Here is a 27,353-nt window from a genome sequence, read left to right as displayed (position 1 = left end):
AAAATAAAAATAAAAAATAAAAAAACCAAAACCGCCAAGTATGGTGGAACCTGTCTTTAACCCCAGCACCCAGAAGGTAGATGTAGAAGGATCTCATGAATTCAGGTCAAGTCTACATACTGAGTTCCAAAAACACAAAAAACAAAATCAAAGTTTCAGAAAAGAAAATTAGTTTTAAAATAAATGACTCGCCTATTATTTTAAAATTTTCAGTTTTTCTAAAGTGTAAATGAAAAGGTCAATTACATGAAAACAATACTGCACATCTTGACTTACAAAAGCCAAGAGTGAATGCCTTTTTAGTCATACACACATCAAGAATGAGCCAGGTTGGTTTTTACAGCTCTCCGCAGAAATACTTGAGAGCTTACATAATGCATCCTACTCTCCATGAGGCAAACCTCGATCTGCACAGCAGACCTCTGAATGCCAAAACAGAAGTATACAGTGTGTTCATTAAGATGGAAATTAAGGAAACTCTGCAGCCCAAACACTATTTTGTGCTTTTTCAACTAAAAGTCTACATCAATCTAAAAGTCTCAATGTCACCTTTTTCCAGTTTAGTTTTTTTTGTTGTTGTTGTTGCTGTTGCTGTTGTTTTGTTTGTTTGTTTTGAGACAGGATTTCTCTGGGTAACAGCAAGAACTCAGAGATCCACCTAGCCTCTCCCTCCAGAGTGCTAGGATTAAAGGCATACGCCACCACCGCCCAGTTTGATTCTAACTGAGCCGTTTTTCATTTGCTTCATCAACTATTAATAGCACACCCTAACTAAATGTGTTAGCTTCACATAGTGTAGGACTCCAAATAAATATACAGAAACTTACAAATTTCCTAGTAAATAAAAACTATCCAAAGGTTTAAGAAACTTGTCATGAAAAAAAATTAAAACTGTTCTCAAATACCTATTTTTTCTTTTGAACCTCCAGCAAGCAGATTAATATTTTCTCCTGGTAACAATTCCAATTGCTCAGTGCATTCAACAAACTCTCCAGACTCGAAGCTGCTTAATGACCTGTAATTAAAATGCCCATCAGCTTGTGTTAGGCCTTACCAGCCCTGTGTAACCTTGGTGATATGGGAAGAACAAGCACTAGAAGGGAACAGCTGTCCAAAGAAATGGTTTTTAGAGGCAAAGTACCATTTCATCTTGATGTGGTTCCCATCTCAGTAACACTACAGCTGGAGTGGCAATCAGGAAAGTACTAGACATGACCATCAGTTGAGCCTGCTCACCTCTCTGTGTCTCCTTCCTCTTTCTATGGGCCTGTTAATACACTGGCAGTAGATTCTACAATATGTTTTCAACACTTGCTCTCTCCCAAGCCACTGAATCCCACCAGCTGGCCTCTCACTCCACAGAGAGCCTGTACACTTTCCTGTAAGTCTCCTATCATCTGAATTTTTGTTTTGTTTTGTTTTTCTTCTTAAAGATTTATTTATTATGTATACAGAAGAGGGTGCCAGATCTCATTACAGATGGTTGTGAGCCACCATGTGGGTGCTGGGAATTGAACCCAGGACCTCTGGAAGAGCAGCCAGTGCTCTTCTTAACCACTGAGCCATCTCTCTAGCCCTCATCTCAGTTTTATACCTTAGCCCTGACTCTTTCACAGAGACATCTCCCAACCCTTTGTTTTCTATAAAACTCATTTACCTTCCCTAAAAGAATTCCAACTACTTCCTTATCTGCAGCCATTTTCCATGACCCTGGCATTCCAATGCCAAGATGAGAGGCCTCACTCATACTAGCTCCATGCCTCTCCTCTGCCCCATCTCTACTAAAGACACTCTTTTCTTGTTTCAGACAAGCTGGTTTGGAACTCACTTCTGTAAGGAGATGAACATCCTCCTGTCTCCACTTTTCTAGGGCTGGCATTATTGCCTATACTACCACCACTAGCTCTGATCCTTTCACTGAGTCCCTTCTCTTCTCACTAGGTCTAAAAGTAGCAATGGAAATGTTCGTCAGCTGGCTTACCCCATTTCTGCTCCAACTACAACAGTATAATCAGTTGTTTCTCAGGTTAGAGTTAAGCACTGGTTGCTGATGAACTGTTCATGTCTAATATGTATTAAATTTTCTGGTAGCAGGCTCCCCATGTCCATACTTTACATTTCTATACTTTCAGCTGCTGACTAAACATCTCCCCCTCTACAAAAAAACAAAAAAACCCTTAAACTTAAGACTTTAATTTCTTCTGCTCTCACACCATCTACTACAGCTATCCTTAACTGTCCATGCCTAACTTTAACTGCTTTCCTTGAGGCACCAAAAAGACACATCTACTTAATTCTTTGTCAGGGCTTTTTCTCCTATGTCTTCACTCTGTATTTTGAAGAGTCAAAAGCAGTGTATTTTTTCCTGCTATACTATACCCGATGCTTCCCAAAGATTATGTGTTCAGTTACCAGGAAGGCAAGGACAGTAAACCAATTCTGATGAGCTTTGCCCCCAGTCATGGGTCTAGAATGCAGTAAATCCTCAATTTTGAGATGCATAACTAAAGAGGAACGAAGAATATAACTTATAGATGTTCACAAACTCTCACCATTAAAACAAACTTTCTTTACATATTTAACAGTACTTCAGAAACACAGCTGTCCTGTGTGAGCCTCTCTACAGCAGTGCCTCTTTACGTATAATGAGTCTATCTTCCCACACAGCAGACTCCTTCCTTGCCCCACTGCTGGTTTCCTGTTGTAAATATGACCAATTTTAGTGTTTGCCACCACAGAAGAAGACTACTTATCGACAGGGCAGAGGATGCTGACTAGATGCAGCCATTACTTGATATAGTTGAAATCGGCTTTCAGATTGAGTGAAGTGCTGCTGGTGTTCTTCTTCAGGTCGTGGACCGCATTCTGCCACTCCTGCACAGCAGCCCAGTCGGCAATAGAGATGTAGCACTCACAGGCCTTATTTCCTAGGTAATTGATAACTTCAGGGGAAGAATCAGTTGGTTTGGACAGCACAGTTTTCCTTGATTCACCTGAAAGGTATTTTATTAAGAAAGAAGACAGAAACTGAAAACAACTGTAAATATTTCACAGACCACTGACTCCTAGAAACATATGGTAAGTTTATCTGCACAAACGAACTGTACCTTTGGCATTTTTAATGTAAACACTGAATGCTCACCATTTAGAGAGTGTTTGGGGCTGGCACTGTTACGTCCAGCATTGGCCAATGTGAGAACAGACTTGTCAAAGCTGGAGATACAGCAATCAACACCTGTCATGGCACAAAGGTGCTCCTGGTACTCCACAGAGGCCTTTTCAAACCTTAAATACAAATTAAAGCAGGTCTTATTTTTTAAAATTACTCAAATGCATCTCTTTCTAAAAAAAATTAATGGTGAGAGAATAAATTACCTGACTTGAACCTGGACAAAGAGTCAGTTATTTGGAAGGGGAAATTCTACCTCTGCCTCACACCCAGTCTGAGTATAAAACAACTAGTGGACACTACTGATAACTACTTTGATGTCCAATAGTAAAGTATGTCAAATTATCATACACTCAGAAAGAAGTAATGGTGTCCATTAAAAATCAGACTGCATTATATTTAACATGGCAAAATATTTTTAGAATACTGGTGAGTAGAAAAGCCATGAAGCTCTGTAGATAGACTACTGTTTCTATAGCAGGGGAAGAAACTACCTACAATAAGAAAATAAACCTTTAGACACACCAAAACCTACAGGCACCAGGTTATATAGCTTTCAAAATTTAAGTGGTTATTTATCTCTCCAAATTCCTAAGAACTACTTAAACTTACATGAGGCATGCACATGCATTGACAGAGTTGTGAGTAAACACTCTAGCAACATACAGTAGTACACCAGAGCCAAATGTGGAAAGTTTTCAATCAAAATCATATTTAAAACCACTTATGAAACTGAAAGAACTTGTTTTCCAGTATGATTTCTCATACCTCCTATTTAAGTGAGGCACTCACGTATGGCTGCTAATCAAAAAATAAATGAAAGATGCCCCCTACTGAAGTGATTATAGCAGGCTTCGATCCTCAAAATACACTGGCTATTTTCATTATTTTACATGACAAAGGATTTGAACATAAAAATCTTATCATTCATTGCTTTCCTTCTAACTCACCTCCCTTCAGCCTGCTGGGCCACTGAGTTAATCCAGAGAAGGTTTTTACCAACAGCTGAAGATGACCAGACAGCAATTCCCTGTATAGCTTCAGGACAATGGAGCTCACACAGAGCTTCTACCACCATCATGATAGTTACTTCCAATTCATTCCCCTGGAAACAGCAGGCAGAAAGATTAGTCACAGACCTCAATACCACTGAAATTCAAATCTCTACCGAACTTATAGCTACTGGCCACAATCTGTAGACATTTAACAATTATTCTCACAGTACTTAGCTTAAAAATCATCACAAAACATTTATTAAGGAGTAAGAATTCTGTTGCTTTGGATTCCATTTATTTATTCTAAACCTAATTAAATTAAGAACTTTCCCGAATACTCTAAGAATGTGTTCCACAGACAAATTTCTTACACTTATTCCTAAAGTCCTAGTCTTTAAAAAGTTCATATTTTTAAGACATTAGATGTAGAAAAGTGCCTAGAAAAGTCATTCGTTTTGTAAGATATTGGATAAAAAGCCTTGAAAAAGAACTAAATTTATCTGTAGATTGAATTCCATCAGAGAAACCAACCCCTAATTTCTACAGTTAAAATGTATTCCCAATGGCGCACCTTACCTGAGATAGACTATTTGTTTTCATTTCAGTCAGTAAGTCAAAGCCATGCCTCACTGTCACAGCAGGCTGACCTGCCAACAATCCTACCCTCATGATGGACAGGCGGATCCGAGTAAGCCAGTCTTGGCAAGTTTGCCGATTGGTATAGAAAAAAGTCCTAATGACCTTTAAGAAAAAAAGGAAAGAACTCAGGACTGTTTCAAATTACGGTGAAGATGCCTTGAATACATATAAAATAAATACACATGGTTACTGTGATCTCAGCCCTGTACATCCCACCATGTCTCACAATGAATCTGTTACAAAGCACCACTATATTCCATGGACACCAACCTTGGGAGGTGACGTTAACGCATTTGCACATCCCTCATAGGCATTATACATTAATTTCTCCAGGTTCTCCAGATACTGAAGGAGAAGAACAAGTCTAAGTTGATTGCTTCCATGGCCTTCATCATTATCTGCAGTGGTCCACTGACTAACATCCTGGTCAGGGTTTAGTGTGTGGGCTGCAAGACTTCTAATGATACCTGAAAACAAAGGCAGCAACACTATGAATCAGAGATAACTCTTAATAAATCAATTTACCAATTATTCTGTTTATATACTCATCAATTTAAAATAAAACAAAAATCAAAGATTAAATATCTCTCATTTTGGGGGGGAAATGTTTGTTCCATATGCATCCCCTAAGCTTTTGAACAGAAACAGACACCCACATTGCAAATGCAATTATTTAATAAAACTTTATCCTAAAAGTCCTATCTAGAAATTACTTAGTAAACAGTGGGGGGGGGGGGGACACCTATGAAATCTCTATCAGTTATAAGAAAGCCATGGTTTCTGAAGTTAAAAGGCCTAGAAACTCATCTGCATCACAAAGTTTAAAGAATGCCAAACTGTTACCTTCAATTGTCTGGAATGTGTCCTGAGCTCTGCCCAGTGGGGTTCGCAACTTTGAAAGAACAGTGAACTGTGCAGCTTCCCAAATAGCCCACTGCCAAAGGACAGCATCTGTCTTTAGAAGATTGCGGGGAATTGTAGATTGGTCACGCTTATCCAGCCTCTGGCAGCTATAGAACAATCTTTCTAACCAATTGTCCTTCCTGGGAAAAGTAGTTTCATATGTAACAGACAATGACAACTTCATCTTAATAATCAAAACAAGTACAAGGGGAATGGGAGTAGGAACCAATTTTTCTAACTAAAAGAAACCACTGCACCGTAAGAACAGGCCGGGGTGTGGTGGAAATGAATTACTGGGTACACAGCTCATAACAATTTAACTGCCAGGTTTCATTTCATTCACTACAACTGAACATCTCGACAATATCATCATCTCCAACCCTCCTTCAAAGCATTCATGTCAATCAGATCAGTCAACTGTCAATCACATTTCACCAGTGGAAGACACAGCCCATTTTTGTTTCTACAAATGCTATCTTCAAAGCAGTATCTAAAGATGATGAAAATCAAAATGAGCCACCAAAGAATGTTACTTTCCAATCTGGCACCTTGGATGAATGTTTTCTCAAATCTGGATGTATTATCAGAGGAGTCTTAAAAGTACTGTTCTCTGCCAGGCGGTGGTGGCGCAAGCCTTTAATCCCAGCACTCGGGAGGCAGAGGTAGGCAGACCTCTGTGAGTTGGAGGCCAGACTGGTCTACAGAGCGAGTTCCAGGACAGACTCCAAAGCTACAACAGAGAAACTCTGTCTCCAAAAAAAAAAAAAAAAAAAAAAAACCAAAACAAAATCAAAAGTACTGTTCTCTAATGAAAGAATCAGTCTTTCTTACCCTGTTCGATGAGAGTTCCCATATAAAATGAAACTGATGACATCAGAAAAGTCCTGAGGGTGGAAGGTGTTACTTGGTGCTTTACTCATGTGGCTTCTCAATGCTAGAGAAATCTCCTGAATCTCTGTGTGATTGTTATTGCTGTTAACAGAAAAGTCACCATCATGCAAGATGTTTCAGGAGGAAGGTTAACAGAGTCTACAAATGGAGTACTGTAACTTCATTGGAAACAAAAAATAAAACTAAGGCTTAAAAATGGATAGAGGACGGCAGGAGTGGTAGTCCATGTCTTTAATCCCAATATTAAGGAAGCAGAAGCAGATCCATGAGCATAAAGCCAGCCTTGTCTAGACAGCAAATTCTAGATATCCCTAAGTTTATGTAATTAGAACAGATATTTAAAAAAAAAAAAAAAAAAAAAAAAAGCTGAGCAGTAGTATCCAATGCCTTTAATCCCAGCACTCAAGAGGCAGAGGCAGGCTGATCTCTCAGTTAGAGGTCAGCATGGTTTACAGAATGAGTTCCAAAACAACCAGGGCTACAAAGAGAAAAACCCTGTCTCAAAACAACAACAATAAAAAGCGGGGCGGGGGGGGGGGGGGGGGGGGGATGATGATGATGATGATATATGTTATAATTTCACAATTTTACAATCTTAAAGGTTCTCAAATTGTTGGTGCAGAAGGCTGGAAAAAGGGCCGAATGTTAAGAGTACTCAATGCTCTTGATGGTCTTCCAGAGGACCTGAGTTCAGTTCCCAGTACCACACAAGAGACTCACAATGCACTTAATTCCAGCTCCCAGGAATTCAACTACAAGGGACACATGGACACACACACACAAAGTACAAATAAAACCTTTTTAAAAAAAGACTGCTAGTGTATATCCGTAATCCCAGAACTTGGGAGGCAGGAAGATCCTGAGTTCAAGGCCAGTTTGGGACTATCCTGGAGTAGAAAGTGAAATCTTGCCTCAAAAAAAAAGTTAAAATAAAAAAGGAAAAGGAGAGAGGTTATGCACTGGGGATGTGGCTCAGTCAGTGGAATGCTTGCCCAGCACATATAAAACCCGAGGTTTGCTCACAGAATAAACTTAACCTGGTGATGTGCACCTGTAATCCCAGCACCTTAGAGGAAGGCAAGAGGATTGATAGTTTAGGGTTTTCCTTGGCTGCATAAAAAGTTGGAGGCGAGCTTGGGATAACTGAAATCCTATCTCAAAAACAAAACAAATGCTCCAAAATCAACTTAACCAAAAGCCAAAACTTTTAAATATCTAAATTACTGGGTTTGAAGAGATGGCTGTACTTCTTGCTCTGCAGAAGACCCAGGTTTAGTTTCCAGCATCCACAAGGCAGCTCAAAACCATGTGCAACTCAACATCCAGGGGATCCAATACCTTTGTCTTGCCTCAGCAGGCACCAGGCATACGAGTAATGGTACAGAGACATACACACAGGCAAAGCAAAAGTAAATAAGTCCCTTAAAAAAAAAAAAAACCTAACCTACTGGGTGGCAGTGGTACACACTGAGTTCCCACACCCTCTAAGTTTGAGGCCAGCCTGGTCTATAGAGTGAGTTCCAGGACAGCCAAGGCTACACAGAGAAACCCTGCCTTTAAAAAAAAAAAAAAAAAAAAAAGTAATAAATTTTGGGTACTACATGAATTATTCTACACTATTTATTAAAATATAAAGATCATTAAAAAATGTTTTCTTCTAGGTCTCCAAAACCATCCTTTAACATCTCTTTGATCACTAAGAAGTACCATGTAATATGTAAAATTAATGCACTAAACATGTTGATTAATCTTTTCCTATGGTAAACAATTACAAAGTAATAAAAATATAGTCACCAAAACAGTTATACCTTAGTACAACATCTAAAGGAATTGACTTCAACAGCTTTCCAAAGGCCTGTCGAATACGAGTTCCACTATGGACAAGTTGAACACGGCAGACATCAACACACCTATAAAAAGTAATAAATAAAACAGGTGTGGTAGCATTCCCATGCCATTACAGCCAGAGTCAAAGACTCGGTCTCTGGTCCATACCTCTGTAGCAAATCATCTGGCAAGGAAGAGGACAGAGCATGGAGACTGCTGCACGCTTGCAAGCAGATATTCACATCTTCAACAAGAGCTATTATTAAAAAGGAAAGTTACTTTCAGTTTGCACCCCTAAAAGTATATGTCAGTCTACCATAACGTTCTGAACCCATTCATTCATTCATCTATTCACTCATTCACTCATCAAACAGGAAGCATGGACTACATCCTACTCTTGCCTGGACTCCTCATTGGCAGAAACACCTAAGAAATTAATATTTAACAAAATTCAAGTTAACCACTCTGCATATAAACTTTCTTCTAAGAAAAAACTTTCAAGTTCATAGAATAAACTAATATAAGGTTGAAAATTTGACAAATACTTCAATTACTTTTCAAATAGTAAGAATGAAAAATAATCACGACTACTATATATGGCATTAAAATAGGGACTACTCACTTCATGGTAGGATGCTGTAACTACATTCTCCTATTAACCAATATTCTCTTTTAAAGGGTAAACAAAATTAAAACGTTAAGTCTCTTACTGTTGGCTAAAAGGCCTTTGGAAAATTTATGAAAAGATGGAAGGGAGAATAAAGGTGCATATGTTTCAGACTTCTTCATTAATACAGCCACTTCCAAAGCCCATGTCATTAATAATTTCCTGAAACATAAAATAAACAGTTGGCTTTATATTAAAAAAAAGAACAAAAACCACAAAACATTTTCTTCTTCTATCAGTTTTCTTTTGATTTTTCCAACAATACAAGTAATAAAAAAAATAAAGGCTGGAGCTGGAGAGACTGCACAGTGGTTGAGTGCACACTGCCCTTGCAGAGGACTGAAGTTCAGTTTCCAGCACCCACATCAGCCAGCTCACAACAATCTGTTACTCCAGTGCCAGGGGAATCTCATACCACAAGGCTCCAAGAGCACTGCACTCCAGATACACACAAAAAAATACAAAATTAAATGTAAGATAAATCTACAAGTAAAAAGCTAAGTCTAGAGAAATTTGTTTCTGCATCATGGTAGTCTGTTTCTGAAAAGCAGCAGAGTGCCACGGGAAAATCTCCCCAAAGTAGAGCCCAGCAGGGTACACAGAAATCAAGTAACAACCAATCAAGTGCTTCACAATGAAGCTGTAATCTATATTTCTTAGCCTCAAATCACAAAGAATTAATAAATTTAGGAACTTAGTATTAATTTTATAAAATTACTTAGGTACCTTGTGTCCTGGTTAAGATTATCTTTCTTTAGCAATATTCCCAAAAGATTTAATATAATTGAGAAATGTTTCTTTGTGGCTGTAGTTACAGTACTAATTACGGCACCATCAAATAAGGAAGGAGATGAAGAGCTAAGACTACTGGATATGAAGTGATCATGCCTGAAAGACAAAGTGGAGACCATCTTTTCAGCTGTCATCACATGAAGACAACAAACTCAAGAAACAAACATTTCCTGCTTTTTTCTTCTGAGGACCTGTGAGCACAGTACCTGGTACAATGGGAATACAAGGTGTAGAGCACTGCATACTGAATGGCAGGGAAGTGAACAGCCAAGTCACTATGCACAATCATCAGATTTTTACTCAGTAATGCAAACACAGTTGGAGACAGTGCCCACATCTGCCAAGGTAAAAACAAAATATATTTATGGCTCCCCCAAGACAAACACAAGCATACACAAACAATCTACCTTTAGAATCAAGTGTGCTAAGACACTGAAAACCTAAAGTGATGGTCTGAAACTTGGAAATTGTCTAGTACACAAAATTAGGGTATTCCAGCAATCAGTTTCTCAAGTTATGCTGAGTGGCATCTGTTTAATCCAGGAATACCTCAACTATCCACTGTCATGAGGCATCAGCCATAACAAGGAGTAGCTGGCTACTTCTAATACAGCTACCCAGAGAAACACTGTCTCAAAAAAAAAAAAAAAAAGAAAAGAAAAGAAACAAACAAACAAAGAGAAAAATATGAGCCTAGGCTGAGAAGATGGCTCAGTGGGTAAAGTGCTAACTATGCAAACACAAGGACATGAGTTCAGATCCCCAACACCCACTCTCAAGAGACAGACTAACTAGCTGAACCAGTGATGCCTAGGTTCAATGGAGATCCTATATCAAAAATTAAGATGGAGAGCAATTTAAGAAGGTATCAATAGGGCAAATCCCAGCACTTGGGAGGCAGAGCCAGGTGGATCTCTGTGAATTCCAGGCCAGCCTGGTCTACAGAGTAAGATCTAAAACAGGCACCAAAACTACACAGAGAAACCCTGTCTCAAAAAACCAAAAAGGGGGGGAAAAAGGTACCAAATGTTGAACTCTGGCCCTGCCCCACAAATAAAATATATGAGGTTATGAATGGATATGAAGATACATGCCTATAATCTCAGCATCTGAGGTTAATCTGGTCTATATATACTCTACTACAAAAAAGAAGTAAACGCGATAGGAAAGGGTGGAAAGGGCTTAACCATGGATAGTCTTTATGGTCAGGAGTGGTGGTATATGCCAATAGTCCTGGTCAGTACTCAGGAAGCTAAAGCAATAACACAATGAGTTCAAAGCCTACCTGGGCCACACAGCAGAACTTGCCTCAAACCAGAAATAACACAAAATGCATAAATAACTAAGTCTTTACAATTAAAGACTCACCCCAATTAATGAGTTTTTGGCATTTCCAATTGTAGTCAGGGCACTGAGATCAAATATAACTACAAAGTTGGCATTATCAACATTGAAAACATGATTCTGAAAAGCCTCATGTTTAATCTCAGAACAGGCATCAGGGAGCTGGAGACTGTGTAGCAGATTGTTTAGTGCACAAGTTATTTCTCCCAAAATTAATTTATAGGCAGTCTCCAGAACAGGAATATTCTTCAAGCTTAGCACTGCTTGATAAACAGCATGGGCCACAGCAACAACCTACAAAAAAATTTCAAGGAAGTAGTTAAAAATTCATTATATGTAGCATGCTAGGGAGATAAGCATTCAAGATTTAGATACTCACAGTCCACAACACCCAAAAGCTTCATTTTACAAGACCAACCTTAAGTACTCTATATATTAGTGAGCTTTTTACAAAGCTCTATGGACTTATTATAAAGAAAGAATGCTCTAAAAACTGCCAATGTGAAATTTCTCAAGAAGCATTGCAGGGCTTTATTTTTTAAAGTCAATACCAACACATATACAAACACCAGATTAAGCTTGATTTTCCCCTATCTACCTAAGTCTATAGTCAATTTGGAGTATCAGCTGATTAGTAATTAGTAATTTTTATTTTTATTTTTAGTAATTTTTATTTTTAATGCATGTAATTCTTTTGAATTTATACCTTTAGAAATAAATCTGCCTCTTTGCCTTTACAGAAATTTACCAAAATCAATTTAATAAAAGTAAATTGTGGGTACTCTTAATAGGTTATTAGGTACCTCATTCATGAAGGTACTAGTATAATACGTATTAACCTAAAGCGTTCATTGTAATCCCTTTATACTCAATATCAAGTGTTTCATACTGACATAGTCTGCAAAGCAACAGAAGTCCAACTTTTCAATGTCTGAAGTAATTCACTTGTTGTTATCCATGTATTACATACCTCTTTTTCTTTATGGTATCGTAAAAATAGCAGTTTAGATGATGGTATAAAAAGCTTTTCTACAAATGATGATGGTAGTTTTGTATTTATCTGCTCAACAATCTAAAAACACAAAATTTTAAAATAAGCTTAAGTTACAAAAAGGCAAGAATAACCTTAAATACACATTACTAAGTGGAAAAAAGTCAATATAAAAGGACTACATAGTTACTAATTCCATTTTTTTTTTTTTTTTTTAATACTCCCCAAGACAGGGTTTCTCTGTGTAGCCCTGGCTGTCCTAGAACTCACTCTGTAGACCAGGCTGGCCTCGAACTCACAGAGATCCACCTGCCTCTGCCTCCCTGAGTGCTCGGATTAAAGGCGTGCACCGCCGCCGCCGCCGCCGCCACCACCACCACCTGGTTGGCAATTCTTAAAAAAGGCAAAACCATGGAAGACCAGGAGTTCTTTAAAATACTAAAATTGGATAAAGTGCCAGGAGGAGGCAATCAACAGCCTACATGAGCCAGGTAGGACATGCGTTTCTAATTACAGAAGCTAAGTACTAAGTATAAAGACTCATTATTCCATTATATCTTAAAGGGAGCAGTTAAAAACGGCTAATAAATTAAAGGAAAATAAATTAAGTAAAAAAAATCATATATTAGTTTTTTCTAAGAAATAAAAAATATAAGCAGGTTTTTGAAAGTAGTCAAGTACCTTCCCCATATAGCACTTATCAGGTGCACTAGCAAGTCTCCGGCAAAGGGCGAAATGTCATCAACACAATGTCAGAGAAGTTAAGACTAAAGTGAGCTACCAAACACTAAAGGCAATTTGATAATAGAAAAAAAGCATGCTGAACTAGAAAAATGAGAGTTATCAATGGACTCTTAAAAAGATAAAAGCAAATCCGTTCTTAAAACACATGAAACAAAGCTCTTTAATTTCTTCCATATCAACTACAAAAACGATTTAAAACAACAGAAGGAGTAATTCACATACCAATGTGAGCAAATTCAAGACTGAGATGATATAATCGGTACCACAAGTCTGGCAATTCTCCAGTTGGTCTAATCCATATGTAATAACCATGTCACAATGTATAGTCATGCTAGGATCCAAGCTGCCGAGCAAAACACCAACACACTCATTAGCAGCTGTCAACACAGCCTCAGAAAAAAACACTTGGTTTGCAGCCGTCACGCATCTCATTACTCTGTATAGAACCTGCAAATGGGGAAAACAAGCATCTTTTTAAACACAAGCTTCTCTACACCACTATTTGCTATTTAATGCAGCTTCAACTCAAAATTATCTGTCTTTTTAACAGTCTTATTGTTTGGCGAATTTTTTTTCCTTTTTGATTGAGATGGAACAAAGGCTAACCTAGATTGTCTTTACAGATGTGTACCTCCACACAGGTCACAGTTGATTCTCCAATTCTTGGTAACTAATAAGCACATCTTTAATACAGTATAAAAAAAGATCTTGGCTAAAAAGTATTCCAAACTACTATCATGACAAGAAATGGAATTTGTCCCCCTTGAGTTCACTTAGAGTCTTCCTCTATTCCTAGAAATTATCAAATGGCTAAAGTTTAGTATCTTTATAATTATTGATATACACCACAACTTAGCACTCTTAGAAATGTCAGGATCACATCTGCTTAAATGCAGATCTTGGATTTTTTTGGTTTATTTGGCTGGTCATTTTGTTTTTATAGTTTTGGGGGTATTTGGTTTTGGTTTTTTGAGACAGGGTTCTCTGTGTAATAGTCCTGGCTGTCTTGGAACTCACTCTGTAGACCAGGCTGGCCTCGAACTCATGGAGATCTACCTGCCTCTGCCTCCCAATTGCTGAGATTAAAGGCATGTATCACCACCACCCAGCTAGATGTTGGATTTTTAACAATCTTTTCAAAATAAATACTAAAGTTGCTTTAAGCTAATAGTAAAGTTTGTGTATCAATGACCATGGTAGCCAAGTACTCTACCATTAAGTCCTAGAAGTTCTTTCTCAGGATAAGAATTCCTGATGTGCACAATCCAATTAATGATCATAAAAACCAGATAATTTCTGACATATATACACAAACAGAAATCATTAAATTGCAACAGTATTTATGTACTAAATTTCAAATAACATTTTTAAAAAATGGAAAAGTTCATGCTAAAAAGTATCACAGATTTATAACAATCAATCAATAATACTCAGTGAGTTGTCTTTTAAATATGTAAGTTTCATTAATGCTATTCACAAAAGCCAAAATTGAAGGCCTTCATAACATATTTAAAATGTAACTATTCTGAGAAAGTTTATGTTCCTTTCCTTTTGTTTTGCATTTGAATTAACTGTCTTTACTTCACTCTTCAAGCAACAACCTTTTAAGTAATAAAAAGGGAAGAAATAAATGAAATGAAGCCATTTTAAAGATTTCTTTATCAACACACAAGCTTAGTTATATATATAATCTGATACTTCTGCTCTAGTACACACCTACCTTAACAAGGATTAGACAATACTTTATTCATCTAGCAATGTGTCCAAAGTTATTTATGCTCCTAAAAAGCCGGCACTGTGCCTGACCACTTCAGTCATGTAGACGTCTTCCCTGGCTGCTGCACATGCATCTCCCTCCTCACTCCAGAGCACTGCTCAGGGCTCATTTCTCTCTGCTAAACTACACCATGCATTGATCACTCAAATGCAGTACTCTGGTCACTTCTCATACCTGGCTTCAGGCTGATATTTTAAAATGGCATTTTTTTTTAACATCAAAAAATATATAATCATGTGACTCCTGAGTTTCATCTTGTCATGCTCAAAGAAAATGACCAGTTTATTGTCACTGCAGTAAGTAGTAGGGATAGCATTCAGGGTTTCCATGCAAGGCAAAGGCTCTACTACAAACTACACAATCAACCCAAGAAAATAATCTCTGATGCTTTCTCTATAGTGTATTATTCTTATTGTGTTGAAAGCTAAAAGGAGACTCAATTTCTAAAGAAAAGTTAGTATTAATTTTAAAATTTTAAAATTATATATTAAAAATAGTAAGTGCAGGTTGAGGGAAAAGTTTGGTGCTTTATAGGGTGCAGGTGAGAATAAAGCCTATACAAGGCACTAGGTTCAAACCCAGTACCAAAGAATATAAAAATAAAAATACATGCATCTGTGAAGGAACTCCTTAAAGAAATGTCAAGGGTGTGTAAGAATTCAGAGTGGCCCTTTCTTGGTGGGGTGAGGATGGTGGTCGATAAGAAGACTTCCCTACTTTTCTAAATAAGGAAGTAAACAGACACACACACATTTAATACAAAAGGTTAATATAGTTCACTGGGTACAGAGGGCCCTTACAACACAACTTGGCTTTTAAGACACTTACATCTGTGACATATGCCTCAGTAATTGGTGGACCCCGAATTGGGCTGAAGCGCTCCCCAATGCTCCTCACCACAGTACTGAATACTCGGAGTAGTGCTGCCAGCTTTGGTAATGACACTGATGGAGGAGGAACATCTTCATCCACTGATTCCCCAGAGGCCACATGGCTGAGGTCCTAGATGTAAATACACAACATTCTTATTAAAACAGTAGTACACTGAGGTTTGTTTTGGCTTTATTGCTATAAACTGGTAACCAGTCATCAAACCCAAGCCCTTGCACATACTAGGCAAGGGCTCTGTAGTGAGCTACATTCCAGCTCCTATTTCTTTTTAATCTCTTCTCCCCCACCCCCAACATTTTGTTTTGAGAGAGTCTACTATGTTGCCAAGACTTCTGGGCTCTTATCTCAGCCTCTGGAGTAGCAAAGACTTATCCAATAAGTCTTCCAATGCTTTAAGTCACTTAATTTTAGCAGGTTTTTGTTTTGTTTTGTTGTGTAAAAACAGGGTCTCACTAAGCAGTCCTGCTGGCCTGGAACTCAGTATGTAGAACAGGCTGGCCTCCAACACACAGAGATCTGCCTAACTCTGCCTCCTGAGTACTGGAAATAAAGGTGTGTTCAACCACACCTGGCCCTAAAAAAGATTATCAATTAAGAGAAATTTTAGCCTAAAAGAGGAAACATAGGACTCCATATGCCTAAAAGTTCTCTATAAACCATTCCACACAAAACCAGGGAAATTATGGAAATGATCTGCATCAATACAGTAGATGTTGGGGAAAAAACAAATTCTTATGCATATATTATATTATTGTATAAGTACAAAAGGCACACCAAAGTTTTGGCATTCCTAAATTTGTATTCTACTAAATTCTTACAATTTTTGACCAACAAATTAAGAATATATTAATAGTATGCACTGAGAAAGGAAAGGGTTTAGAAATTTGAAGACCTACTCTACAGACTTAAAATCTAATTGAAAGTATAAAATGTACCCAAAGAGAATTATTAAGATTGGGTGTTAGAACTAACATATTTCTATAAATAATTAAGTACCCAAAAAAAAGAAAGAGAAGTAGTATTAAAAATGCCTAAGGGAAGTATCTCTATCTATGAAAATGGGTAGTTTTTGAAAGATTAATCTCTATAGGTAAGGGGGGGATCGGCATTCTGTATGTCTCAAGAGACAAAAGAAAAATATGAAAATATAATATTCTGTTATTTTTTTTTTACTGAAGAAAGCAAACAAGCACATCAGTGACGAAAGTGGTAGAATAATGAACAAACTCTGACTAGAAGTAGCAAAAAACTAAAGCAAACTGAGTATATGGACAGCCAAACAGGAACCATGGCACTCCCATGGAGACAACAAAGGCTTAAGCCATAGCAGTGGGGCCAGCAGCAAGGGCAAAGGCTGCAGGAAGCCCCCGAAAGTCGCCACGTTCACACACAGCTGCACCAGTGGAATAAAGCCAAAGCTTGTCCTCCACACCATGATATGAGAGCCTCTGAATACTCTAGGCCTGCCTGCATGTTTAGGGGTGTTTTTCAGTTTTAAATTATATCAATCCACCTTTGGTAACAAAAAAATAAAATAGGAATGAACTATGGGATTTGCCTTTAAGATAAATACCTGCTATCAAGAACATTTAAACTTTGCATAATATTAGGCATATATATGTATATGTGTGTGCAAGATATATATATAGATATATATATACATATCTATATATATATATATACACACACACACTTTCTGATTAAAAATAGCAAAAATAAAATAAATTAAAAAAACAATCTCAATAATCGTATAATTTCTGCTTAAATGTCTGACAATCTTAATCATCGGTAAAATAAATCTAATTGTGTTTATAATCTTTGAGAATAACTTGGCTTTCTACAACTTACCTCAGCATATGCCTCCATGTCTTCAAGAAATTGACCAAGAAGAGTGGTAGAAAATGCAAGGTCAGCTACCCAAAATGGCTCCAAACTCTGCAACCACCCTTGACATCATGGAAGAAATTTTGAAGAGGCAGGGGGGAAAAAGGTGTAGGAGGGATTACCAAAAGTAAAAATGAACCCTGCTTTCCAGCTATTTAGTCTTAAAACATGCCCTGTATTGTACCATTAGAACTGCCACTAAAAAGCATGCTGGTGATTAATCAAGCCTCTTTTAATGTTATAGAAATTCACATCCTTCAGAAATCAGTTTGTAAATCTTGTATCATTTTTCATCAGATTTAATATCTATGTCACCCCACCAACCCCCCCCAACACACACACACCCCACCCCCACACACACACGACTTCAAATGTACTACCAATCTAGCTTTCTATCCCAGGTCATGAGGTTGTTCATTTGACTTCATGGCAGAAATGACACCATCCATTCTAATTGGCATACACTTTTCAAAACTTATTATACCAAAGATTCAGAGGAGAGAAACTGTTCCATGTGGAACAAGCAGGTGTGTGAAAACAAGCTAAATTATCATTTGTTCTCTATCACAGATGACAATCATCCAATTATTTGTGGCTCATTTAAAATGATCATAAAAGCAACAATAAAAACAATAAATGGGAGCTGGAGAGATGGCTCAGCGGTTAAGAGCACTGACTGCTCTTCCAGAGGACCTGAGTTCAATTCTCAGCACCCACATGGCAGTTCACAACAGTCTATAACTACTCCAGTTCCAGGGGACCTAACACCCATGGCAAAAAACTAATGCACATTTAAAAAAAAGAAAAGAAAAGAAAAGAAAAGAAAAGAAAAGAAAAGAAAAGAAAAGAAAAGAAAAGAAAAGAGAAAAAACAAAACAAAAAAACCCAGAATCTTCTATTCTAGGTTTCAGGGTATTCCAACCTCTTGACTTTCTTGCTAAACATATTATAGACAACTTCAGATACTGTCTTTAAATTCTCTCACAGTGCAACACTGTAATCTGGATTTCTCCTAACCTACTATTTACTACATATTTTTGCTTTGAAGATCAACAGAGCTACCCAGTGACATTCACTTATATATTTTATATATCTAATATATCTTCTTGAAGTACCCTTTTTGCTAGGTCAGACCAACACTTCTTTGCACAGTATTTACAGGGCTGACACAAGCTAAGACTTACCAGATACCTGCTGTGTGAGGGAGGGTTTCTGAGTATGATCTATGTGCCATCCAACTAATATATCAACTGTATCCTTGATGGGGACAAAAAGAGGAGGCCAGTCATTTTAAGGTTTCACTGCTATGTCATCAGGGAGATCACATCACATTAAAAGACCCTAGAAAAAGCTGTTCAATCTACCTGACATGGGAGTTGGAGAGGCAGGAAAAAAACAAACTGTAGTCATGACACTGAGGCAATGTTTTCTCTTCTATACCAAAGGTATTAATGTCAGGGGAAAAAATGCAGTTGTTACTTTTTTATAAAAACATTATCATCATTGTCATCATCACCCCTGTTGTGATATTACTGCACCAATTAACCCCTTTCTTCTAAAACATCACTGATTATATTCAAAGGCTAAGAAGCTTGTTTACTATCTGATGCCCCCACTTCACAAAACCACCCCACCATCAAAAAAAGGTGGGATGGGAATAAATTGGGAATAAGAAACTCACCCTAAAATTGGTGCTGAAAATATGAGGGTAGCATCGAGCCACCAAAAGAATACACTTCACACATTTGCAAAGTAATTCTGGTGTATCCACATTTTCAAGAATGGATTGTAGGCTGGTCATCACGAGCTGAAAAGCAAAGTTACAATCATAAACATTTGACAATGTAAGGAGAAAATAGTTTTACTTCACAACTAATTATGAAACCAAAGAAAATAAATTTTCAATAATGTTTAAGATATAAAACTAGAGAGGACAAAAATTACCACTTTATGTAAATATTTCAAGTTCAGCGTTTTCAAAAGAAAACAAATTCCATTGCTTTAATCATTTTATGTTAGGCCAAAAAGCAACACTGCTCTCTATTTTAATAGCTATTAACGTTTTTTCCTTTCTTATCAACTAACTGTAGTGGTGAAATAACATCTCTATGTTATTCTGTGGCTGTGACTAAATTTAAAGTACAAAAATAATAAGATGTAACCAGACATGGTGGCACACGCCTTTAATCCCAGCACTCAAGAGGCAGAGGAAGGTTGATCTCTCTGAGAGTTCGAGGCTAGTCTGGTTCACATAGAAAGCTCCAGCCTAGCCAGGGACACATAACTCTACCTACCAGCACACCCCCAAAAAAGTAAGATGTACTTGGGAAACTGATTTCCTTAACCACATCAATTACTCTACAATTCAGCATATAGGCTAAAGCTAGGAGCTGTAGCACAGGCCTATAACCCCAGCACTTGGGAGGTTGAGGAAGAATAAATAGACCAGGAAAACCTGGGTTATAAAGTAAGGCCTTCTCTTAAAACACTCAAGAATAAGCCAGGCGGTGGTGGCGCACGCCTTTAATCCCAGCACTCGGGAGGCAGAGCCAGGCGGATCTTTGTGAGTTCGAGGCCAGCCTAGGCTACCAAGTGAGTTCCAGGAAAGGCACAAAGCTACACAGAGAAACCCTGTCTCGAAAAACCAAAAAAAAAAACACTCAAGAATAAAAAGGAAAGGTTTTTTCAGAGTTAATCTTGGGCAATTAGTACGCTTTAAAGCAAACTTATGCATTTTGTTTCTATGCATTTTTAATCAACGTGATCTGGAGAGTTAGTTAATTAGGATGGGACCCTAGAGATGATATTCAGGCTTCTTTCCACTGAGCACTTATAATGAAAAGAGACCTATCACTTACACAGCTGCTAAAAACCACTTTCCTCAGACAGAAATTCTTTTCATACATGTGCATATGTGTACACATGAGTGTAATGAAGGGGTATAATGGAGGGCTGGAGAGATGGGTCAGAAGCTAAGAATACTTGCTGTTCTTGAGGAGTACTTGGGTTCAGTTCTCAACACCCACAGAAGAGCTCACAACTATCTGTAACTCCAGTCCAGGGTATCTGATGCCTTTTTATACCCTGTGCAGGCACCACACAAACACATGGTTGCACATACAACACTCATAAAACAATATAAATTATTATTTTAAAAAAGTAAAGCTAGAATTTTAAAGTCACCATTTTGCAATGGCCAATGTTAGAATCTGGATATTAAAAACACTGAATGAAACATTATTAAAACACCAGGACATCCAAAGATCAAGACATCAGACCCATACTGCTCATCTGAAAGGGAAAAAAAAGCTTCATAATAAGATCTGATGATCATTCCCTCAACCAGGGATCACTCTTCAAGTCCAATAGAGGGACCAACCTGCTGTCAGGTTGCCTGTAATGAACATATCAAGCATTTATGCTTAAAAATGTTTAAACTGACTCTAGTCAGGAAGGTACAGTCATTAAAAAAGAGAGAGAGGAAGAAGACAGAAAGAAAAGTAGCACATAAAATAAAATAAGTGGGTATGGAAAACTATTATTGTAAGAAAGTTTTAAAAAGCATAGTACCAAAGGCTATACTTGAATCTTGGATGGGATCTTGGGTCGGGAGAACCATAGATATACATGGTATCTTAAGGGCAATTACAGACACTTGAACATAGTTTGTACAGGCAATAAAATGCTTTTCTTAAGTGTATAATATTGCTGCTATAGAAGGAATAGGCTCATTCTTCAGTGATATATACTGATATATAACAGAGTGAATTGTCCTATGTATTTAATTTACCTTCAAATACTTCCACAAAAAGTGTTCATGTGAAAATACAATAAGTGTAAGGGATGGAGAGATGGCTCAGTTGGTAAAGTGCCTGTCATACAAGCATGAGGACTAGGTTCAATCACTAGCACTCAACAAAGGCGAGATGTGGTCGCACATGTCTGTAACTCAAGCACTATAAGGGGAGGAAGAACTGGAGCCAGGTAGGTTACTGAGGTTTACTAATCAGCCAGTGAGAGACCCTGTCTCAAAAAACTAAGGTGGAAAGCAACAGAAGAAAAACAGACTGCTGGCCTCCACACATGTGCGTACCACACACATTCCACTACCAAAAAAGATAAAGAAACCTATAAGCCAAGTAGGGTAGTACACCTTGTACTTGTAGCATTTGGGAAGCTGACTTAGGAGGATCATCATGAGTTCCAGGCCAGCTTGGAATACAGAGTGAGACCCTGCCTTAAAAACCAAAAAGTGCCTGGTGGTAGTGGCACACGCCTTTAATCCCAGCACTTGGGAGGCAGAGCCAGGAGGATCTCTGTGAGTACGAGGCCAGACTGGTCTACAGAGCAAGATCCAGGATAGGCACCAAAGCTACACAGAAAAACCCTATCTCGAAAAAAACAAACACCAAAAAGTAAGCCAGGCAGTGGTGGCACATGCCTTTGTTCCCAGCACTTGGGAGACAGAGGCAGGTAGATCTCAGTGAGTCTACAAAGGGAGGTCCAGGACAGCCAAGACTGTTACACAGAGAAACCCTTGTCTCGAAAAAAAACAAACTAACAAACAAACAAAAAATTGGGCTGGAGAGATGGCTCAGTACTAGTTGCTCTTCAAGAGGTCCTGAGTTCAATTCCCAGCAACCACATGGTAGCTCACAACCATCTATAATGAGATCTGGTCCCATCTTCTAGTGTGCAGGCATACATACAGGCAGAACATAATACATACATAATAAATAATCTTTTCTTAGAAATTACAAGGAAGCTTTTAGATTTATTGTGTATACAGTGTTCTGGCGGCATGTGTGCCTGCACACCAGAAGAGGGTACTAGATCTCATTTCAGATAGTTGTGAGCCACCATGTGGTTGCTGGGAATTAACACGGGACCTCTGGAAGAACAAGCAGTGTTCTTAACCTCTGAGCCATCTCTCCAGCACATAAATAAATAATCTTTAAAAACAAACAAACAAAAAACTAGGAAAACTGCACATATTAAAAAAAAAATAGCTGCTAGTAAAATGTGATGAAGCAGGAGCTAAAGGTACCCTAGCAGCAGCACCACCAGCAGCAGCAGCATTCTTAATATATACAAGGTCTGGGATCTTTATCAAACTGGTGTTATCTATCTTCCTGTGGATTTGGAGTCTTTCAAACTATAGTTAGAAAATGATTACACAAAAATTATGTGCAAGACCAGACCGATTTGCTGCTATGATGTTTATTTACAAGTAATTTTCAGAAACTTACCTAAAAGTTTCTATAGTCAAGGAAATATATATTTCATATATATATATTATATATATATAGTTTTTTAAATTATTCAAAAGGAAGCACTTTGAGAGTTGTAAAAAAGCAAACAAAGCCAGGCACAGTGGCACACACCTCTAGTCCTGGTACTCAAAAGACAGAGGCAAGTAGATCTCCAAGTTCCATGCAAGCAAGGACTACATAGTAAGACTCTGCCTCTCAAAAATAAACAAACAAACAAACAAACAAACAAAAAGACATCAGATATTCTAGGCACCAAATAACTTATTTTTCAAACATTCCCTCGACAAAAACATGACATAAATGCTCCTCAGATTAAACTGGAAAGTCAGATACAGCATATAGTCCTGGCACTCAGGGGGCTAAATCGGAAAGGTGAAACATTGGAGGATAGTATGTGACACAAAATAAGACCCTATCTCAAAAAACCCTAACAAAACAAAACCCTAACTTGGGAATAAGCTTTTCCGTATATCCAGACATTCAGAAGTGAAGCAGAACTAAACAGAAGCTGGAGTAAAATTCATAAATTAGTGTTTACATAATTCAGATTAATAATTTTAGATATTATCAAGCCTAAAACTTAGGCAAGTGAGGGGGGTAGGGGGAGACTTAGAAATTAGTTGTGATGGTTAGCTTTTCTCTCTCTCAAAAACTGTGAGGTCTCCTCCAGCCCAACTCTTTAAGTAGAGTTCCTACTTTAAATCTGCAAGTCACTCTAGTATTAAGCAACTTCAAAGAGAAATTTACATTAAAAAAACAAAAATGCTTAAAATTAAAATTCCTGTAAACTTAACTTTACTCAAACTCAAAATGCGTTTCAGCTGCACAGTGTTGTGTCCAACAGTAGGCACTTGGCCCTCCACCTCACTCCACTCCATTATGGGTCCGTGCTCTCACCTGCATCACGGAGGAAAAGGCTTTCTTCTCCCCAACAGTCTCTAGCGCTCTGTAGGTGGCGCACAGGTAGAGCAGCTTCACTTCATCTTTAGCAGATGAGCTAAATTTGCTAAAAATCCACTTGAAGATCTTCTCAGCCTCGTAGCTCAGAGAAGCACAGAGAAGTCCAAGACAGCAAGCTCCCTCCTGCCTCAACTCCTGAAGCAACTTGCTACTGTGTTTATTTTAATGTAAACCAAACAAAACACACACAAAAGGCATTAGTTTTCATGGATTGAAAACATGGCACTTCTTATAAAAGAATGTCTCCCATGTATTAAAGAATTCCTAAATGACTTTTCAAAGCTCAAACTAAATAAAAAGGTGGAATTTTACCCATTCTACATCTGTATCCTCTGTATTCTACAATGTTCAAAAGTCTCTTTATCAGACATTAGATTTCTTTACAGAATCATTTACTAAGAAACACTAAAAAGCTAAGAAGTGCTAAAATCCAGGCTTCAAGTAAGTTCCACTTCTGATTTACAGAAAGAGGCAGCAGGAAATCATTAGAAAATGCACTGCATTTCTAGTAACATTCAACATACAATAACTGCAAAGCGGGAAATGTTTAGTAGCTAAACCACACAAACTTAAAAAGATAACAGCTAAAACTAAGTATAAAATTAAGAAATTGTGTAAAATAAAACCATTAGTGACCTGCTAATTCTAATACTGCAATTCTTTGGAATCACTGAACATCTCTGAGAAGCCTAGAGATAATTAAAAGAATGAAGGTTGCCTTTTCCTCTGCTCTCTAAACATTTTTAAAACTCTCTCAAACAGTAACTTTCATGTACACTGGCATCAGCTCATGTATTTTCTCAAGCCAATGCTTAGGAAAGAAGAGGATTCTCTTCCAAATAGATTCCATTTGTATTCAATAATAATTAATGAATAAATAACAGGTTAAGAATGGTATCAAGGACTTAGTGATGTTTATAAATAAGGCCAAGAGTACAACATGTGTATTTTAGTAGTTTCTACAATTACATTCAAAGTCACCTAAATATGACCACTATTAGTTACTTACCTTTCATTAAGCACATCATGCACAGCAGCCAAGATGTTATCCAACTGTTTAACTAGTACCTTAAAAAAAGTATAAACAAATTCACAGAGACAGAAAGATTAGACATTATCTCAAGACTGAGAAGAAAGTAATATAGAGCAATGATTTCCTAAGTACAGAATCTCTGTTTTGTGTGATGGAAAAACCCTACAAATGGACAGCAGTATCAGGACATAATATCATGAATGTAATAAATCAATACAATTAATGTAATTAATGAATATCATAAATATAATTATTGAATGAATACTGCGAATGTAATCAATGAATACCACAAATGTAATTAATTTTAAAAAAGTATAAAAACGTCAGATTGCTACTTAAAAACAGCATTGTATACTTTATCATTCCATTCAGATATAATTATATAGCATCTCAGTTTCTTTGTTATTGCCAGTCTTTGATCACATGAGGATGGCATGTTTCCCTTCAAGCTATAAAGCAAATTGACTCACAGGAATCAAGAGTTGAAATCATCAACAAGATACATTCAAGCTCATTTTAATTTAAAAAAAACAACAACAACAACAACAAAAAAAACCTCTGAAGAGCATTTACATGGAATGATAAGGGGATTGAGAGGTAATAAAGGAATACAGTGACATACCAATGACAGAATATAGGGGTGGCACCATGAGCTTCATTGGACATCTTTCTACTTGCTGCATATTCAAAATTTTCCATAATAAATTTTGAAGAGAGGAGCTTGCTTTCTGCCTTGCTATATATAATTCTTACTAATTTTCTCCTGCATCAAGCTCTTAACATCAGGAAAATTAAGAGTAAAGAAATATGCCTTTAAAGATTGTCTTTTAAAGAGCTTTTCCATTTTTCTTTCCATTATTATTATTTTAAAGTGAGCGTGCATGTGCTGTGTATGCATGTGTCTGTGCATGTGTGAGCGAGCAAGCGTGCCTGCTTGCGTGCGTGCATACGCACGTGTGCATGTATACTCATGCACAAGTGCTCTTGGAGGCCAGAGGTGTCCAATCATCTGGAACTGGAGTTACAGGCAATTGTGAGCTGCCCAACATGAGTGCTGGGAACCAAACTCAAGATCTCTGTAAGAGTAGGAGACACCCTTAACCTCAGAGCCATCTCTCCAGCCATAGCTTTTCCACTTCTTTACCTCTGATCACTAAACCAGACTTACATACATAACACATGTACCCCATACTTCCACTTTATGTATGAAAAAAAAAAATAGAAGTTGTCTGTTAAAGAAAATGTCTATGGAGCCGGGCGGTGGTGGCACACGCATTTAATCCCTGCACTCGGGAGGCAGAGCCAGGCGGATCTCTATGAGTTCGAGGCCAGCCTGGGCTACCAAGTGAGTCCCAGGAAAGGCGCAAAGCTACACAGAGAAACCCTGTCTCCAAAAAAAAAAAAAAAGTCTATGGACAGCAGGGTTATCCACAAGCTAAATTATGTTTAAAAAAAAAAAAAAAGTTAAATGCACTCCATGAAAGAAGAAACTAAAGTGACTCCAACAATAACCATTTATAGATAAATGATACATTAGGGGCATTATCATTCCAGGCCACCCTAACATAGGTCAAGTACAGAGCTAAGGAAACTTTCTTCCCTAGAAGCAAACCATTTCTTGCTGAAACCTCCCAACACAGAACCACAGTACTCTGAGAACACCAAGATCCTCAGCAACTTCAAGCACGTTTACTCACCAATTTATTTTCTGGCTGCTGAATAAACTCCTTCAGCTGCTTTACAGTAGCCAGTCTTCGGTCTCTGTCATCTTCCCGGGTGATCCTCCGAAGAAGATTCGACAGTCGAGACTCATCCGAGTACGACATGGATCGCTCTGTGAAATAGAAACATTTCATGGCCCCCTAGTACACTATAAGTATGAAGCATATAGTTCAGGCATTCTAGTTCAGTGTACTGATCTCTCTTTTGTTCAGCTCTCTTTGTATCTATAGGTGAATACCTGGTCACAATTCCACAGACCTCAAAAAACTCTCGTCAAAGATAAAATGAATGAAAACCCCTCAGCAAACTGAGCATCTCACTGAGGAAGACCAGCTGAGAAAGAAAAAAAGAAAGGCATAGGAACATTTTTTTTCCCAGTTCCATCCAAAGTTGTTTTCAAGATCTACCTAAAAAAAAGGTGTAGAGTATGGTGGCAGGCACCCGCAGTCCCAGCTACCCCTAACAATTCTGAGTTCACAAGTTGTTTAGATTAACCAAGGAAGTCATTTCAAGAAAAACAAAATACAAAAACCAGGAAAGAAAATGGGAACAGGCAATGACTACAAGCCAGGGACATTGTCTGTATAGGCAGAAAACGTCATGTTTCTATTTCTCATCGAAGAGAGGCCCCTACAGGAAACCACTTGTTCACAGTATTATCATTTCTCTGTCACAAAGCTCAGGCAAACTGCAAGTACACAGTCAATTTGACAACAGCTAACTACCACTTGCAGCGTGAACACCATGGCATCATTATGAAAGTAGCCCCAGAATCTTTCTTTTTCCTAGTTGCAAGCAGAACACAAACGCACCAACAGTACTTAACACTTCTGAGGTTCTAAATATGAAGG

At 37.8% G+C, this 27,353-nt stretch overlaps 1 protein-coding gene across 3 annotated transcripts in view; it reads right to left on the bottom strand.

Moving 5' to 3' along the window:
• Smg1 (SMG1 nonsense mediated mRNA decay associated PI3K related kinase) overlaps window positions 1-27,353 on the bottom strand; it is a 102,084-nt gene that overhangs the window by 46,154 nt on the left and 28,577 nt on the right. For 2 of the 3 annotated variants that reach the window (XM_059268280.1, XM_059268273.1), the window contains 23 exons: window positions 26,478-26,614; window positions 24,757-24,815; window positions 23,685-23,898; window positions 19,196-19,321; window positions 18,699-18,771; window positions 17,479-17,576; window positions 15,568-15,741; window positions 13,185-13,409; window positions 12,198-12,299; window positions 11,252-11,521; window positions 10,090-10,220; window positions 9,818-9,979; window positions 9,135-9,253; window positions 8,593-8,680; window positions 8,406-8,507; window positions 6,538-6,678; window positions 5,647-5,846; window positions 5,074-5,270; window positions 4,741-4,905; window positions 4,120-4,274; window positions 3,143-3,285; window positions 2,792-2,993; window positions 906-1,015 (listed from right to left, as the gene is read on the bottom strand). In XM_059268280.1, coding sequence (XP_059124263.1) covers window positions 906-1,015; window positions 2,792-2,993; window positions 3,143-3,285; window positions 4,120-4,274; window positions 4,741-4,905; window positions 5,074-5,270; window positions 5,647-5,846; window positions 6,538-6,678; window positions 8,406-8,507; window positions 8,593-8,680; window positions 9,135-9,253; window positions 9,818-9,979; window positions 10,090-10,220; window positions 11,252-11,521; window positions 12,198-12,299; window positions 13,185-13,409; window positions 15,568-15,741; window positions 17,479-17,576; window positions 18,699-18,771; window positions 19,196-19,321; window positions 23,685-23,898; window positions 24,757-24,815; window positions 26,478-26,614 — 3,393 coding nt within the window. Of the gene's footprint in view, window positions 1-905; window positions 1,016-2,791; window positions 2,994-3,142; window positions 3,286-4,119; window positions 4,275-4,740; window positions 4,906-5,073; window positions 5,271-5,646; window positions 5,847-6,537; window positions 6,679-8,405; window positions 8,508-8,592; window positions 8,681-9,134; window positions 9,254-9,817; window positions 9,980-10,089; window positions 10,221-11,251; window positions 11,522-12,197; window positions 12,300-13,184; window positions 13,410-15,567; window positions 15,742-17,478; window positions 17,577-18,698; window positions 18,772-19,195; window positions 19,322-23,684; window positions 23,899-24,756; window positions 24,816-26,477; window positions 26,615-27,353 lie in introns of those variants that run through there. The other variant, XM_059268290.1, reaches the window with a different exon arrangement.

This window comes from Peromyscus eremicus, chromosome 1, assembly GCF_949786415.1.
Source record: "Peromyscus eremicus chromosome 1, PerEre_H2_v1, whole genome shotgun sequence".
Taxonomy (NCBI): Eukaryota; Metazoa; Chordata; class Mammalia; order Rodentia; family Cricetidae; genus Peromyscus; species Peromyscus eremicus.
Note: the sequence above shows the minus strand (reverse complement) of the source record. Positions and strands in the feature narration are given on the sequence as shown.